At 47.1% G+C, this 16,328-nt stretch overlaps 1 protein-coding gene across 3 annotated transcripts; it reads right to left on the bottom strand.

Annotated features, from left to right (window-relative positions):
* Positions 1 to 6,665: 6,665 nt before the first annotated feature.
* LOC107119873 (sialic acid-binding Ig-like lectin 12) lies at positions 6,666 to 14,490 on the bottom strand. Of its 3 annotated transcripts, none has more exons than XR_001482812.1 (7): positions 14,217 to 14,342; positions 13,669 to 14,064; positions 12,870 to 13,163; positions 11,509 to 11,559; positions 10,763 to 11,023; positions 7,130 to 7,759; positions 6,666 to 7,088 (listed from the first exon to the last, which is right to left on the bottom strand). XR_001482812.1 is itself a non-coding variant. In XM_015422488.1 (7 exons), exons 2-7 carry the CDS (start codon positions 14,278 to 14,280, stop codon positions 7,725 to 7,727), a joined length of 1,101 nt encoding a protein of 366 aa, XP_015277974.1. In that variant the 5' UTR covers positions 14,281 to 14,337; positions 14,470 to 14,490; the 3' UTR covers positions 6,666 to 7,724. The 3 variants fall into 3 exon arrangements, 2 of the variants coding, with proteins under 2 accessions (XP_015277974.1, XP_015277973.1); XM_015422488.1 differs by adding an exon at positions 14,470 to 14,490 and having other exon boundaries at positions 6,666 to 7,759; positions 14,217 to 14,337; XM_015422487.1 differs by having other exon boundaries at positions 6,666 to 7,759.
* Positions 14,491 to 16,328: the final 1,838 nt, after the last annotated feature.

The raw sequence follows: 16,328 nt of genomic DNA, 5'->3' as shown, positions 1-16,328 counted from the left end.
ACCCAGCAGGAACTCATTAGCATAATAGGCCACACCCAAGAGCAGAAACTCATTTGGATTGGCTACATTAGGTGTGTGTGGCCTAACATGCAAAGGAGTTCCTGCTACAAAAAAAGCCCTGGGTTTTGACAACAAACAAGGTAAACAGAATAAGAAGCAAAAGGTGGGTGTGGCTGGATGACCACACTTCTGGTAACATGGGGGTGTGGCCTAATATGCTAATGAGCTGTGCTGTCAAGGGTGTGGCCTAATATGCTAATGAGTTCCTGCTGGGCTTTTTCTACAAAAAGAGCCCTGCTGACAACTTCCCCAGTTTCTCTCTATTTTGTCCTTTGCTGGCCACCTGAGCAGTGGTGAATACCCCACCACTACCAAGGAAGTGGCAGTCCTAATCATGTTTGAGTTTTCAGGGCACTTCCATTTGGAAATCGTGTGTCCATTGTAGGAGGACCCTTGGCTTGTGATTTCACAACATTTTGTCATTTCCCCTCCTCTGTATAAAGGAAGCCACGGCCCTCAGTTGGCGAGACCTGAGAATGGCTGTTAACGATAGGACATTTTGGAGGTTATTAATTCATAGGGTCACCATAAGTTGAAAGCGACTTGACGGCACTTAACGGCACAAAGCTAGCATTTTGTAAAAAGCTCACGTGATGCCCGCAGAGGCCACATCTCCCTGTGGAAATGTCATGTTCCTCCTGTGGTGCCAAAGACAAGCAAACACATCAGAAATGTAACTGAGACACTTGGATCACATTGCTCCTTTACAATGCCAGTCCCTTAAGCCCCGGTCCTGGCTGTTGCAGCCTTTCTGCAGGGTTAAGCCTTGGGGAGGGGAGTCCATCTGCCTTGGCCAGGTAGAAAAAGTTATTCTGGCTTCCCCTTGGGCCAGGAATGTCACCTTCTCACCATCCTGCAGACCCAGCCACCCTCTACTTCCCAGCTTCCAGCGACACTCCCCACTTACCTCCTTCAGCTGGGGACTTTTATCCTTCTTTCCTTGGCTGGCCACTCTTGGTTCCTGCTTCCTTGCTCTTACTCCTGAGCAGGCCCTTTCTCTTGAGGAGGCCTTTGCTCCATAAGGAGCTGGTGCTGGTTGGCCTTGCTTCCCTCTGCTCCTCCCTTGCTTTTGGAGACAACTGGTTTGTTGCCTTCCTTAGGGAGGTGGCCCTGTTCCACCCCTTCTCCCCCAGGGCTGTGACAGGATAAAATCAATACTGAGAAGCTTAAAACGTAGGGTTGTCGACCTCCAGGTGGGACCGGGACATCTCCCAGAATTTCCCTACTAACATGGGAGTCAAACAGGGTTGCATTCTAGCTCCCTTTTTTATTCAGTCTTTTTCTCAGTGCCCCTCAGTTGTCAGGAGTTGATTATCATAGCCCCAAACTTGGCTCTTTACACGTACCCCTACTTCTGTATGCTGACGATACAGTATTATTCTCCCATTCCAGAGTTGGCTTAAAACACTTACTGACCCGTTGCCTCGAGTTCTTTACAACTAACAAGTTAAAGCTGAATCATGGGAAATCAAAAATCCCAGACTTCTCTGAAACTTGGAAACCATTTAAATGGATAATTGGCGGAAAAGAAATAGAACAAGTTAAGCACTTCAGATACCTTGGCCTCTGTTTTCAATACAATGTGTCTTGGTTTATCCAATGCAAACATGCAATAAATACTGCTAATATCAGTGCTTCAGCTATAACATGGTTTTTCTACAGTAGAGGTAACCAATTTGTACCAGCTGTTTTAAAAATCGTTAATGCTAAAGTGATCTCACAACTATTGTACGGCATCCCAATATGGATCAGAGCTCTTGACAGTGCCACCGATTTTGTCCGGTCCAAATTCCTACGTAAAGTTTTGGGCTTGCCAAAGTGTGTCCCATATGCAGTTCTTTGCTTAGAAACAGGTCTGAATCTAGTCGAAACCAGAGCATGGCTTATGACGTTTAAATATTGGCTACGTCTACATTATAATTCTGACCCAGGGAGCCTCATATGCAAACATGCAATAAATACTGCTAATATAGCTTCAGCTATAATGCTTCAGCTATAATGCGATTTTAATAATAATATATAGCTTCAGCTATAATGCGATTTTTCTACAGTAGAGGTAACCAATTTGTACCAACTGCTTTAAAAATCTTTAATGCTAAAGTGATCTCACAACTATTCTATGGCATCCCGATATGGATCAGAGCTCTTGACAGTGCCACTGATTGTGTCCAGTCCAAATTCTTACGTAAAGTTTTGGGCTTGCCAAAGTGTGTCCCATATGCAGTTCTTTGCTTAGAAACAGGTCTGAATCTAGTTGAAACCAGAGCATGGCTTATGACGTTTAAATATTGGCTACGTCTACATTATAATTCTGACCCAGGGAGCCTCATATACCAAATCTCCCCACCCCTGCCTGCCTGGGGCCAGGGAGGGCCTTGGCAGGGCTTCCTCGCACTCCCACCGGCCTTGCAGGTCCACCGCCGGGCCTTATGATGACAGGGGGCGTGACATATGCTAATGAGTTATGCTAATGAGTTCCCCTAGCTCTTTTTCTACGAAGTGACCCCTGGGCTTCATATTTATCCTCCCTACATATTTGGCTTCTGTGGGTAGGATGGCTTCATATTTATCCTCCCTACGCCACAACTACGCAGAGCTTTCTCTTTAGCCAGATGCAATGCCATGCCATCTGCCATTCTATATGGCAGATTCAATAAGACAGCATATGCGGCTACACATTGCCCTTGTGTATCTGGATGTGTTGAGACTGTCTTACATGTTTTGTTGTGATGTCGCTTTTATGTAAATATACGCTCTAAATATCTAAACTCTATATTGGCCAACATGTTGGGTTTTTCAGATTCCCATAAAGTTTACAAACTTTTGAATGATTCCTCTGTTGAAGTAACTGAGAAAGTGGCTAAGTTCCTTCAGTCCACCATGCTGCTACGCTGAGGAAAAGTACAGTTGTAACCAGTGTTCCCTCTAAGCTGAGTGAGTGTGAGCTAACTCACAGGTTTTTAACCTATGGCTCAGACATTTTTGTCTTAGCTCAGGAAGGAGGGCTCCAGAGCAAACTAGTTTATGCAGTAGCCAAATCGCTCGCTCACAACTTTAATGCCAGTAGCTCACAAAGTAGAATTTTTGCTCATGAGACTCCATGGCTTAGAGGGAACATTGGTGTAACCTATTATTTTATTCAATGTATTTGTAATACAGTGTCCTACTTGTATACTTTGTTCTACTGATATATGCCAATAAAGGCTGACTTGACTTAACTACTTAGCCATCCATGACCCATACTGTTCCTTAAATAGGTCTTAATTTGCCACAGACATAAAAATGTCCTTTCACATTCGGCACTTGATGGAGGTATTGTGAGAGCTATGCCGCACAGTCTGTGGAGTTCACTGAAAGGCTTAGAGGGAACATTGGTGTAACCTATTATTTTATTCAATGTATTTGTAATACAGTGTCCTACTTGTATACTTTGTTCTATGCCAATAAAGGCTGACTTGACTTGAATCTCCCAGAATTACAAGGGCTGTCCAGACTACAGAGATCAGTTCCCCTAGAGAGAACAGCTCTTTTGGAGGGTAGCCTCTATGGCATTATATTCTACTGAGGTCTTTTGGCTGTCCAAACTGTACCCTCCACAGGCTCCATCCCCAAACCTCCAGGAATTTCTCTGCTTAGAGTTGGCAACCTTTACCAATAATACTGCCCTCGGCCATGCAAGGTCATACTTCAGACTGAGCTGTGGGGTGGAGAAGAGGAGGTCAGTTCTTTCCTGTACAGTGCCCATATGTTGTCCAACCGGGAGCGGGGGGGAATAATTGCCCCCAGAAAGGCAATTTCAACGATGAAAAGCGCATCGGGGGAAAATAAACTTTTTGCCATGCCCCTTCCCAGTCTGATTCGGGTCCCTACACAGCTGCAGTATAAGATTTATAAATAGCTGGGGAGCCATTCACAGATGTCTTACCATGACATGGAATCATAGAATCACAGAGTGGGAAGGGGCCATACAGGCCATCTATTCCAACCTCCCGCTCAGTGCAGGATCAGCCTAGAGCATCCCTGACAAGTGTTTGTCCAGCCGCTGCTTGAAGATTGCCAGTGAGGGGGAGCTCACCACCTCCCCAGGCAGCTGATTCAACTGTTGCACAGCTCTTACTGTAAAACAGTTTTTCCTAATATTCAGCCGGTACCATCTCACCCTTAATTTAAACCCATTATTGCGAGTCCTCTCCTCTGCTGCCAACAGGAACAGCTGCACGAGAGGTAGGGGGAGGGGGATGAAGAACTCCACCTACACCATGATTGTGCGTTTGGTGGAACAGAAGAGTGCAGCACAGGATGTCATCTCTTCCTTGACCATCCTGCACAGGGAAGAGGAGCTCCTCATGAGCTCCAGTGACTGGCTGGTGTGTGTCCTTAAGCCCTTCCAAGACAGTACCGACATGCTCTGTGCCCACACAGCCAGCCTGATGCAGGTCACCCCCTGATTTGAGAGCTGGACCGGGCGTTCACCCCTGCACTGGAGCCGGGCCTTGAGGGGACCGGTGTGCTCCCATGGGTCATGGCCTTGGCAGAGAGGTTGCAGGTGGGCATCACCACCAGGTGGCATCCTCTCTTCAAGAGACGAGAGCACAAGCTGGCCTGTTTCTGTGACCCCTGAATAAAAGGCAGCATTGCTCTCCAGCAGAGGTCATTTCGGGGGGGATCGCAGTTCCCCCCGGGTGAGGTGCAGGGGGCGGGGCACACAACGAAGCCCCGCACCCTTCTTCCGGCAGCCCCCTGCTTCCAGCCTCATTCTGTTGCAGAAGGCGGAAGAAGCAGGAGGGTAAGTTGGCGTCCTCCCCCTCTGCCTGGCCAAGGCCACTCCACATGGCCTCTGCAAGGACTCCCAGCCCCATCTAGGAGCTTCCCCGAGGTAGCTGTGTTAGTCTGCAAAATAGTCCAAGAGTTCAAATAGCACCTTTAAGACTAACAAATAGCACCTTTAAGACTAACCTTTAAGACTAAGACTAACTGAGTGGTGGGTGTGGTCTTACGGCTCACTTCCGGTGATGGCAGGGGTGTGGCATATGCTAATGAGTTATGATAATGAGTTCCCCTAGCTCTTTTTCTACGAAACGACCCCTGCTCTCCAGAATGCAGAGCTCATGCAATGGAAATGTGACAAGCTGAGCAAAAAAGTGTGGAGGGAGGCCACAGGCCAAACAGCATGCCAGATGGAATAGTGGGTGAAAGAGACTGGGGAGGGGGAGGAGGAGACGCAGCTCAGCACCTCTGCTTCAAAGAGTCCAAACAGGGAGAAACCCCACTACTGGTTGTCAGTGGTGAACTGGGAGGTCAGCAGCCTTGGGGATGCCAGGCATGCAATGGCAGAGGATCTGGGAGAGGTGATGGTGAGGGAGGAAAGTTCACAATCAGGAGGGTATAAAATGCGGGTCCTCAGCCAAGGCACTCAGCGGCTAAGCGACACGGCTCAGTGTGAGCAGAGAGACAGGGTGGCTCAAAGCCTTGAGTCCACCTAACACCCAAACCCCAACAGGGAGAGGAGTTTGCGATCAGGAGGGTATAAATGTGGGTCCTCGGCTGAGGCTCCCAGTAGCTAAGCCCCTCTCGACATGAGCAGAGAGATGGGATGGCTTAGTGGCCTGAGTCCACCTTAATAATAATAATAATAAAAAAAAATAATGCTTTCGATTTATTGTTTGCTCTTTCCCACATACCTGCGGGCTCAGAGTGATTTACAGTTACTCTTGAGACAGTTGGACTAACAATATTTGTGGGGATAGGAAAGACAAACATACAGCATTAATTACACACACACATTGCAGCTAGCCGAGCTTCATCTGCGGGCTGGGTCAGTCGTGTTCCTACGGCATCTTGTCGGCTGGCTGATGATGTCTGGCTTCTTGATGTTGTGCAGCCACACACTGCCACCGCCTGGCCGACTCGCTTCACTGCAGGGAAGCCGACACAGTTATTTCGTCTTTCCGGTCGCCGCGCCTCAGAAGTTGCCTCGGCAGCTAACACCTTCCCAAAGGGAGGGGTGTGCCCACCCCCTTACGGGTGGTCCCCAATTTATCTACTCGCTGAAGCCCAAACCCCATCAGGGGAGAAGTGTTCACATTCACAATCAGGAATAAGTGAATGTGCTCTGCTTTTAACAAGCTCCCTGGCTCTCTATCAAACTGCCAGCAGCCAACAGAGCTGAGCTGAGGGTATATATAGCATCCGGATCCCACAGAGCAGAATAAGAACTCTGTTATTGGCAACCAGTGGTGCCTGTTAAGCTTAGAAGGGCCCCTATTGTTTTTAAGGATGGAGAATTCCAAAACCCCCATTGCTTTGAAGTTTTGTAAATATTTGAATTGACTGGAAACTGTCTGGGAATGTATCCATTCGTGAACCACAATGAACACCTTAATAATTCATGGAATATTCGTGCTGGTCGTCCTGCCACAAACTTTGCTTCGTGAACCACAAACTGGCCAAAATTTGTGATGAACTTTGGTTCGTGAGCCACTTTGTGTCCACCCTTAGTAAACCCAAGTCCCTTCTCTCGCCCAATACGGAATGCTTCAGCAGTAAGAGAACACTGACTCAGTATTTTAACCAGAACAAAATGTCAGCAGTTTATTGAAGCAGTGTACTGATTAATGATACAGCCAAGGACAATCCCAACGCTATTGATTACAAAAAGCTATGGCAAAATGAAGAACATGATAACATTAAGAGAAAAACTTGGAATAAGTGCCTCTTTAGACAAAGCCATCAAAAGCACAAGATTTGCAGGACAAATGCAAAGGGCTATATCTGAATGGCAAATGGTTTGCCCACATCTCCTCCTGCTGTTACACCTAGCACAGGATGCATTAAAGTAAGTTTTCCTATATTTCTTAAAGTTCCATTTAATTCATAGGTACAGTGGGCTCTGTAGCCCAATTGCTCAAGGGCCTGGACTCCTCCCTATGCAGAGAGAGGAGTCACGGAAGCCCATCAGGACAACTGGAGAGAGGGGAAGATAAGAGAGCTAGAACAAAATAGTCTAATGAAGGGAGAAGCAGCATCTTCTTGCCTTTGCTTGAATGGACAAAATAGTCCCATCCATCACGCTGTTCTTGTGATAGGCTCAGCTTAGGCCTGCTTTATGGTGATTTCACAGGAACGCTTCAGGATCTCATGGCTTTGGAGGTCAACACAAGCTGGTGAGGTTTAAGCAAGAATGGGAGAGCGTCATTTCAATGTGGTGTTTTGTTTTCATCCGTGAGCCTGAAAGGTAGCACTGCAGAACCAACCTGTGGCTGAAGGACATGGGAATCACCAAGTCTACAGTGGGACTTTTCTGTGAGTCCTACAAATGTCTCTGCCATTGGGAGTTACTGAACCACTACAGTATGTGGTGACCCTGGAAATGATGCAGTCCCTCCCCTGAAGTCTTACGATCTACAATAGACAGTTAAGGCCGGTTTCGGAAAAGGTACGGATTTGGCAGTAAAGAAACAGAATAGGGTACGGGAGAGTTGGGTGGGAAGAATCAAGTCAATAATCAAAGTGTGAGACTGGGGTAGCACAAGAATAGAGGGCCCTCAGCCCTTTAACCCTTAGCACAGAAGATGCAGTGCGTGGAAAGGCAGTCTCAGGTATCCTTGGATGTTCCGGAAAATGACAATGGTTTCACTGTTGACATAGTGGGCCTTTTCCTGGCTTTATGGCCCTGCCATTGGAGCGTAGTCATCAAAATCTAGGAGAAGAAGACAAAAGAGGCCAAGATTAGATGGCTGAGAGGAAGAGAAGAAGTGGTTCAAGTGGGTTACCAGCCTTCAAGTGGGACCAGGAGATGTCCCAGAATTAGAACTGATCTCCAGGCTACAGAGATTCATTCCCCTGGGAAACGAATCTGCTTTGGAGGATGGGCTCTGTGGATTTATAGCCAGCTAGGGTTGCCAGCTCCAGGTTGGGAAATACCTGGATATTTTGAGGGTGGACCCTGAGGAGGGCTGTGTTTGTGAAGGGACTTCAATTGGATATAATGCCATAGAGTCCACTTTCCAAATCGGCCATTTTTCCAGGCGAATTGATAACTGTCTCCTGTTGATCAGTTGTAATCCAGGAGATCTCCAGCCACCATCTGGGTGTTGCTAACCCCATATCTACCTAAGGTCCATCCTCTCTCAAAACCCTGTCCTCCCCTGTTCTCCACCCCCAAATCTCCAGGAATTTCCCAGCCTGTGCTGGCAACCTTAGGTGCAAGAGGAAAAAAGGGAAGAGACACAGATGGGGCAGAGAGATAAAGATCCACCAGAAATAATGGAACTCTGAGTGAGATGGGGGTGAATTTCACTAACTTCTGGAGCAGACCGGCCATTTAACTTAGAGGGAATATTTCTGGCAGACCAGGGTTACTTCTCTTGAGGGCCACTGGTGATGAGGAGCACACATATTTTATTTAATTAGTTATTGAAACATTCATATCCCGCCTTTCCTTGTAGTTCAAGGCAGCTAACTATAGTTTTTAAAAACACTTTCAGTTTATTAACCAAAAATAAAATAACAACCCCCCCGAACTCTTCCATCCTCCCCCTTTAGAAGACACCTGGCAATTCAAACTCCCTCAAAAGCTCTGGCGAGCAGGCAGGCAGACCTTCCAGTGCCTCCTGAAGACCTCCAAGGAGGGGGCCCCCTCATGCCTTCAGGAGGCCCATTCCGCAGAGCTGGAGCCAAGATGGAGAAGGTCTGAGCTGTGGTTGAGGCCAGACAGGCCACCCAGAATGGTGGTATAGCCAACACATGGCTGCCTGATTATTGTAGCTGGTGCAAAAGGACTTATGGAAGGAGATGTCCTTCAAAGAGTCAAGCTCCAGGCATTCTGCCAGCTGGTACCCCAGGGGCCACTTGGTAGTAGGGTTGCCAGCTTAGCACTGGCAACCAGTGAGAGACTTGGGTGGCCGCAGAGTGATGTCGCTCATCATGCCGTCCCATCTGGTTTGTACCCAGAAGTGACATCATGATGTTCAAGGGATTCACTCATTTCTGTGTGTTTTTGAGCATAGAAATGCGACATTCCTGGAGCGTCATAACATTCAGGTATGAACTGGAAATCGGTTGTGATTCTGGGAGATCTCCAGGCTCCACCTCAAGTTTGGCAACCCTTCTTGGTGCTGTAGCCCTGGCTGGTAGCATCTGCAGGGACTCCTTGTCTTGGCTTCCTCCAGGGGCATTTCCACTTCCCCGTCTGCCCCTGCTCACTGCTGTCTTGCCAGTTCTCTAGGTATTGAATCCCCCCCCCCTCCATTGCCAGTCATTTACCTTCGTATGAGGCTTTCTCTAGGATTCTTTTCTTAGAGGAAATTTTTTGGGCATTGGACTATATCCCTTTAGCAATGCAGATTAAGAATATCGTCCTCAAACATTGGCATATATTAAGAGACATAGTATAGATAGACCAAGTATAGGCTTTAGAAGGTCTTTGAATTAATACATACTAATTTGGATGGAAGAGAAGACAATATTCTAGTCTCTAGAAGTGTTCCCTCTAAGCTGAGTTAGTGTGAGCTAGCTCACCATTTTTTAGCCTCCGGCTCACACATTTTTGTCTTAGCTCAGGAAGGAGGGCTCCAGAGGAAACTCATTGATGCAGTAGCCAAATTGCTCGCTCGCCACCTTAATGCCAGTAGCTCACAGAGTCGAATTTTTGCTCACAAGACTCCACAGCTTAGAGGGAACATTAGTCTCTAGATATTAAAGGACACTACAAGTGCCATCATTGCAATAGCTGCAAACATGTGTGGGAAACAGATGAACTTATATTGGTAAACTACAAAGTGAAATTGACAAAAATTTGGTAGCTGTGCACCAAAAAAATGTAATATATTTCCTAATTTGTGAATATGAAAAAGTTTATGTGGGTTCTACATCTAGGGCAGTGAGAGCAAGAATTGCAGAGCATAAATCAAGACTCCAATACCAGAATTTGGAAATTCCTCTGATCCAACATTTTAGACAAGCCAATCATAGGTATGACAACTTTAGGTATACTGTTCTAGAAGCTGCCCAACAAAGAAAAAGGGAGAGAATCGACCTTCAACATTGCTTACTTCAGCGCAAAATGTACTGGATACATAAATTGGACCCTTTATATCCAAGAGGCTTGAATCAGTCAATGGACCTCACAGGCTTTGTATAAATACTTTTTGTGTATTCTGTTCCTTTAAATCAATGTTTGCTTAACAGCTGTGAATAAGTAATGTGGCTCCTTTAATTAAGAGCACAATAAGCCGAAAAGGTGTATTTTGATTCCAGACAGATACTCCTGTGATATTTGCTTTAGGAAGGTTTTGTGATCTGCACTTGGAGGTAAGTGTGCAAAGTGTGAAATTTGTTTTAAAACCTGCATCTGTGTTATTGTTCAGAGTTGGTATTTAAATTTTTATTTTTTAAACACAGGTTGCTGTGGCTGAAAACAGACACAATCATACTCGTTGCATTAAAAAAAAAGAATTCTCTTTATGACTTATTGAAACTGTATCTTGTATGCACTTCAAACAGACAATATTCATTGCATTTATAAGTTGCTTGTTGATACTTTGGGGTCATTTACGGTTGTTGTTTCATTCTGGCTGCAACAGACCGTGTTTATCAATATTCCCCCTTTGCCATGTGAAGTTCAAGAGTGCTTCAGGATTGTACTGAACAGCCTGACAAATCCTAACTAAAGCCATCTTAGTGAAGCCCAATATTGTCTCACCTTGTACGTGAAGGTAGAAGGATGCCCGAGAGGTACCTTCTTGGTTCCTGGCCTGGCACTCATATTTGCCTGTGTCTTCCAACCTCAGTCTTGAAATCTTCAGTTCATTATTTGAGATGTGCAGCCGACTTGAGTGGCTAGGTATCCTCACCCAGGTCTGATTGCTGGGGGGGTTGGCATCTGCCTCACAACGTACCAGGAGAGAATCATCTGTCCATGTAACAATCTGGCTGTCTGAGACATCTGGGAAGTTCTGCACATCTGCAAAAGGATAAGGAATGACTATGGTTGTTCTCAGACTTTGTACCCCACCTCTGCAATTTCTCCCTCAAAGAAGAAAACAGCAGGCATGCAAACCACCCCCTGTAACAAAAACATGAGAAGATCCAACTTGGCTGCAATAGAAAGGTGGGACGTTCCAAAGAAAGCGGAGGATCTAGCGTTTCAGAGGCCCACAGTATGAAATTGGTTGCTCTTATGCCCATTTTACAGGTCAGCGGCAGAAGCTGTGAGAGAATGACTTGCCCAAGGACACAGAGGTAGGAACTGAATGCAAGTCTTATATCCAAACATAACAGTCCAGACCTTAACCATCTTTCCAGAAACAACCTTTCACCCATGGAATAGTAAAGTTTTAAAACCCCCAAAACATTGAATGCAATTTGTCTTATGGGGTTGTGGGTGAAGGAGCTATATTGAGTGTAATTGTCTCATTGTGTGTCTACTTTAATGCACAGAAAACTTACCTCCTCGAGGAATTTGAAGGTACCCACTGAACGGCAATACCCTGGGGGGATCTGTAACACAAAGAGAAACAGAGTTGGCAACAGGGTTTGCTAACTCTCTGCTGGGATGTTCCAGGAGGCTGAGGGATGGAGGTATGGTTGGCAGGTCTCCCCCAGCCTCTGGCAGGGGATGGGGGACTAGGGTTGCCAGATCCAGGTTAAGAAACTCCCGGAGGTTTGGGGATGGAGCCTGGGGAGGACAGGGACCTCAGTGGGGTACAGTGCCATAGCGTTCACCCTCCAAAGCATCCAGTTTCTCCAGGGAAACTGATCTCTGTAGGCTGGAGATGAGGTATGATTCCGGGGGATCCCCCAGGTCCCACCTGGAGGGTGGCATCTCTAAACCTAGGGATGGTGGGGTTGGTAATGGATCCCTCTGGTTAGGCTGCAGCACAGGGCAGGAGAGAATCTGATATCCCAGGAAATCCCCATGCCTGTCAAACACAACAAACTTGATCTGTCTGTCCAGTTCCCTCAGCCAACCATTTTCCTTGCATGTCCCTCCCCGCCTTTCTTCCGTCTCTTACGGGAGGGGCTGTGGCTCAGTTGCAGAGCATTCAGGCCACGGCTCAGTCCCTGCCACCTCCACTTCAAGGATCTAGGGCAGCAGACAGGTGCCGGGACTGGCCTTTCTCTGCTTGAGACCCTGGAGGGCCACAAGCCGGTCAGCACACAGGATGTCGAGGTGTCAGGACCGGTGGTCTCTAATGTGATCTCAGGCATTTCCAGAAAGCTGTAACTTAACCACAGCCAAATGCCTGCTTGTCTGCGGCTTACACAGTCCACTCCTTTGGGGAGTAATAATACCAGAGTGTGCCCCCCAGTTAATCTGGAGAATTAAAAAAATATATATTTATTTATTTGATTTATATACCTCCCTTTCCACGAGCGGGCTCAAGGTGGGTGGTTTACATCAGATTTAAACAAATTAAAACAACACAAAATCACATAAAATCGCAGATCATAAAAATCACAACTACCATGTAAAATAGCCTGTTCAGGTGTCAGTCGTATCAGAGTATAGCGGTGGTGCCCCAATGTCAAATGTGTACCAGGCCACTGGTGGGTGGGGGGGTCAGGAAGAAGGGAGGGACGCCCACTGTCTCTCAACCAAAAGCCCAGTGGAAGAGCTCCGTCTTGCTTCAGTTATCAAAAGTTTGGGAAGTAGCGTTGTAGAAACTATGGAGCTAGAATTTGCTGGAGCAGCCCACCCCCACAAAACTCTACCCAACTCCAACAGAACCAGATTTTCAGTTCAGCTATGGTAAAAATGAGCACCCCAAAGTGTGTGTGGGGGGGTTAGGATCTGAGGAGCTGCTTACAGTGTATGTTGAGTGTGACCGTCTTCTCGACGCTCCGACGGCTGGACCCTTCTCCGTAGGTGATTTTACAGGTGACATTTTGCAGACGGTCTGCAGCCGTGGGTATGAAATCCATGCGCTCCTCCACACTGTTGTGGTTCACAGTCGGGGAGGTCTCCAAGGGTGATATCTGAGAAGCATGTTCCCAGGTAATTTCGGGAACCTCCAAGGAAGAACATCTTTGGGTTTTGCAAAAGATGCTTTCTCTTTGTCCTGCTCTTAGCGGTTCAAAAATAGTTATGTCCAGTTTTCTCTCTGGTAAGATAGGAGAGTATATGTTTAGCCCACCAAGCCCCGTATTCCCTTCCAACCTTTGTCAGACAAACTGGAACCACAATTTCTTCTACCCCATCCCCCAAGAAGAATAATGGATCCTTCAACATGCTCTATTAGGGGATGTCTTTGAAACGACAAATGGTTCAGGCTCTTCCGGGCCTCCCCAGTTAAGCCTACACTCCTGTTTTATTAAGAACTAGGAATAAGGCCCGTTGTGGAAATAAATACAACGAGATCTAGAAAGAGGCTCTGGGGGAGTGCTCTGGCTTTGGGCAAACAGTGTCAATTTGCTGTGGTGACCTCAGCAGGGTATAATGACAGAGTCCACTGTTTTCTCCAGAGGAACTGATCTCTGCTACCTGAAGAGCAGTTGTAATTGTGATCTCTAGCCCTCACCTGGAGATTGGCAACAATTGTTACCCAGGACGAAATGGCTGGTTTGGAGGGTGGAGTCTATGGCATTCTACCTGTCTGAGGTACTTACCTGTCACGATGACAGATAATCTTTCTTTTGCTGCAGAGTAACTGCAGCGTTTGTGGCCTTTCTCCATTCGGAAGTGGTAAGTTGCCTGGTCAGCTGCTTGAGCATCATTGATGGTGAGGGAGCAGTCGCCTGAATTCAGTTTTGGCCCTGACACTTCGAAACGACGTCTAACTTGAGGGTTTATCTCCGGAATTCTCTTTGGATTGTTAGTGGCCACTAAACGTGGCCGCCTACTTTGCTGGTTTTCCACATACCAATACCCGTACAAGTGGGCATGCCGGTCATCACGTGACACAGGATAAGTGAAATTGCACGGGATGAGCACACAGAGCCCGTCTTGCACAGTCACCTGAGAAGGTACTTCCAGGCTGTACTCCCTGGTCCTGCACTGGACACCTGCAGTGAGGAGAAGACAATGAAACTCAACCATCCAACCAGTAAACACCCTTCTCCACCCCAGTCCTAAAAGAGAGGAGAAAGAGAGCACAACCATCTAGGGAGGACTGTGTTGCTGAGCCTTACAGCTCCCGAGTCAGTCTCCTTCTTACCCTCCCAAAGCAGGAGTGCTGAAATCACTGCAGGAATCATGACTGCATGGAGATGACAGCCCATCTTCTCTCCCTCCTGGAATGTCAACACCTAAGCAGCTTTGTTCTTATTTGTAGGATCCTACAAAACAGTACAAGACTGGAAGGAATAAAGAAGATACAGGAAAATCTGCTAGTCTCCTTTTGGAGCAAGTGCTCCATCATTTGAGACATTTGATATTTGATATTTGAGACAGGAAGGGATTAATCTTACCTTTGACAGGAATGTTTCTTCAGTCTGCCTGTCCCTACAACTTATCCAATTCCCCATCAATATATACCTCAGAAAAGGAGAAGTGGTTATGCCGTATTACCAGCTTAGCCACCAGTCATCAGAAACTTGCAACATCGATTTAACTGTAAAAAGGGAAACAGCAGGGTTGTTCTGACAAGTGAAAGGATTTGGGATGCAGGTCTCTGGGCAAGAGACATGCAGGATTGGGCAACACCTTCAGGCCTCTCTCCTTGGCAAACACATTTTCACATAGATCTGGGTGGGTTGCGATGTTGGTCTGAAGCAGCAGCACAAAGTTTGAATTCAGTGGCACCTTTAAGACCAACCAAGTTTTATTCAGGGTCGTGCCTTGAATAAAACTTGGTTGGTCTTAAAGGTGCCGCTGAACTTGACATTTGTATATACAGGGGTCATTTCGTAGAAAAAGAGGTGCAGAAGCTCATTAGCGTAACTCATTGGCATAACTTATTTGCATATGCCACACCCCCTGACACCACCGGAAGTATGTCAGAAGGCAACATCCACCGCTCAGGCTCCACTGGACTGCTTGGGGTTGCTAGCTATTGGGGGGGGGGGATCTGCAGATCTGTCCTCACAGAGGAGGGAGAACTTGTACCTGAATAAAACTTGGTCTTAAAGGTGCCACTCGACTGTTTTGGACCAGGGGTGGTGGTGGGGCTCTGCAGCTTACCTGGCTGCTTCTTGCTCTGACTGAGGGCTGCTGGGAGCAGGGGATGGGGCTTGTTGCATGTGCCCACCCCCTGGGCTCTTTACTGCTGGAGCTCCGCTCCTGTGCGCTCCTGCAGGAAATGACCCCTGTATTTTGGGAATGCGTATACTTCATACTGCCAATAGTGTCTTTCAGCTCATTCTGTGAATGGGTTTATAGCTCTCTATCAGGTGGTGGCCAACAAGGAGATTTCACATGGCATGACAAAATGCAAAGAGCATGGAGCTGCCACTGCAAAGGCCTGGTGTGATTCTGGCTGGCCTCCTACTTCTTCCACATCTCCCCCACCCCCAAACAACGAGCCAGTCCCAGCTTTCTTTTACCCTACTTGGAGCAGGAACTGCTTCAGAAGAGGCTAGGAGTCATTCAGGGTTGCCAGAACTGATGGGTGGTAGTGGTAGGCTTGCAACTAGCAGGGGATGGGGGAAAGAGTTGCCGGCAACGTTCCCTGTGAGCTGTGGAGTCCTGTGAGCAAAAATCCTACTTTGTGAGCTACTGGCATTAAATTGTGAGTGGGCAATTTGGCTACTGCATAAAATTAGTTTGCTCTGGAGCCATCCTTCCCGAGCTAAGGCAAAAATCTCTTGAGCTGGAGGCTAAAAAACTATGAACTAGCGCATACTAATTCAGCTTAGAGGGAACATTGGTACCAGATCCAGGTTTGGAAACTCCTGGAGATTTGGGGATGGAACCTGGAGAGGACAGGGATTTCAGTGTAGTACAACGTCGTAGACTCCACCCTCCAAAGCAGCCATTTTCTCCAGGGGACTGATCTCTGTAGTCTGGTGATGACCTGTAGTTCCAGGGGATCCCCAGGTCCCACCTGGAGGCTGGCATCCCTATGGGGGGGTGTAAGGGTACCATCAATCAACGAGCCACTTCTCAGTCACGAGGATGACTTTATTAAAAGATGTGTCACTAACAAGATTTCTGTTTAGAATGGCGTGCAATACATCAAGCAGGTAACATGAACAAAGTTCAAACAGACTCTATACCAATGAGATACTTTCCCGCCCGGGAAGAACAGCGCCAAAGTAATGGGAATCATAACGGCCTGGATATTCCAAAACATCGTACTTCCCAGGCTCTGAGCGATAGCAGTAGACAT

This window comes from Gekko japonicus, unplaced genomic scaffold (assembly GCF_001447785.1).
Source record: "Gekko japonicus isolate JY-2015 unplaced genomic scaffold, Gekko_japonicus_V1.1 scaffold1250, whole genome shotgun sequence".
NCBI classification, from domain to species: Eukaryota; Metazoa; Chordata; class Lepidosauria; order Squamata; family Gekkonidae; genus Gekko; species Gekko japonicus.
Note: the sequence above shows the minus strand (reverse complement) of the source record. Positions and strands in the feature narration are given on the sequence as shown.

Coding starts and splice junctions, on each gene's coding strand:
- LOC107119873 (XM_015422488.1), bottom strand. CDS start 14,280: ATGGGCTGTCATCTCCATGCAGTCATGATTCCTGCAGTGATTTCAGCA. Junction 14,065..14,216: donor AGCACTCCTGCTTTGGGAGG/GTAAGAAGGAGA, acceptor TCCTCACTGCAG/GTGTCCAGTGCAGGACCAGG. Junction 7,760..10,762: donor CTTCTACCTTCACGTACAAG/GTGAGACAATAT, acceptor TTCTTCTCCTAG/ATTTTGATGACTACGCTCCA.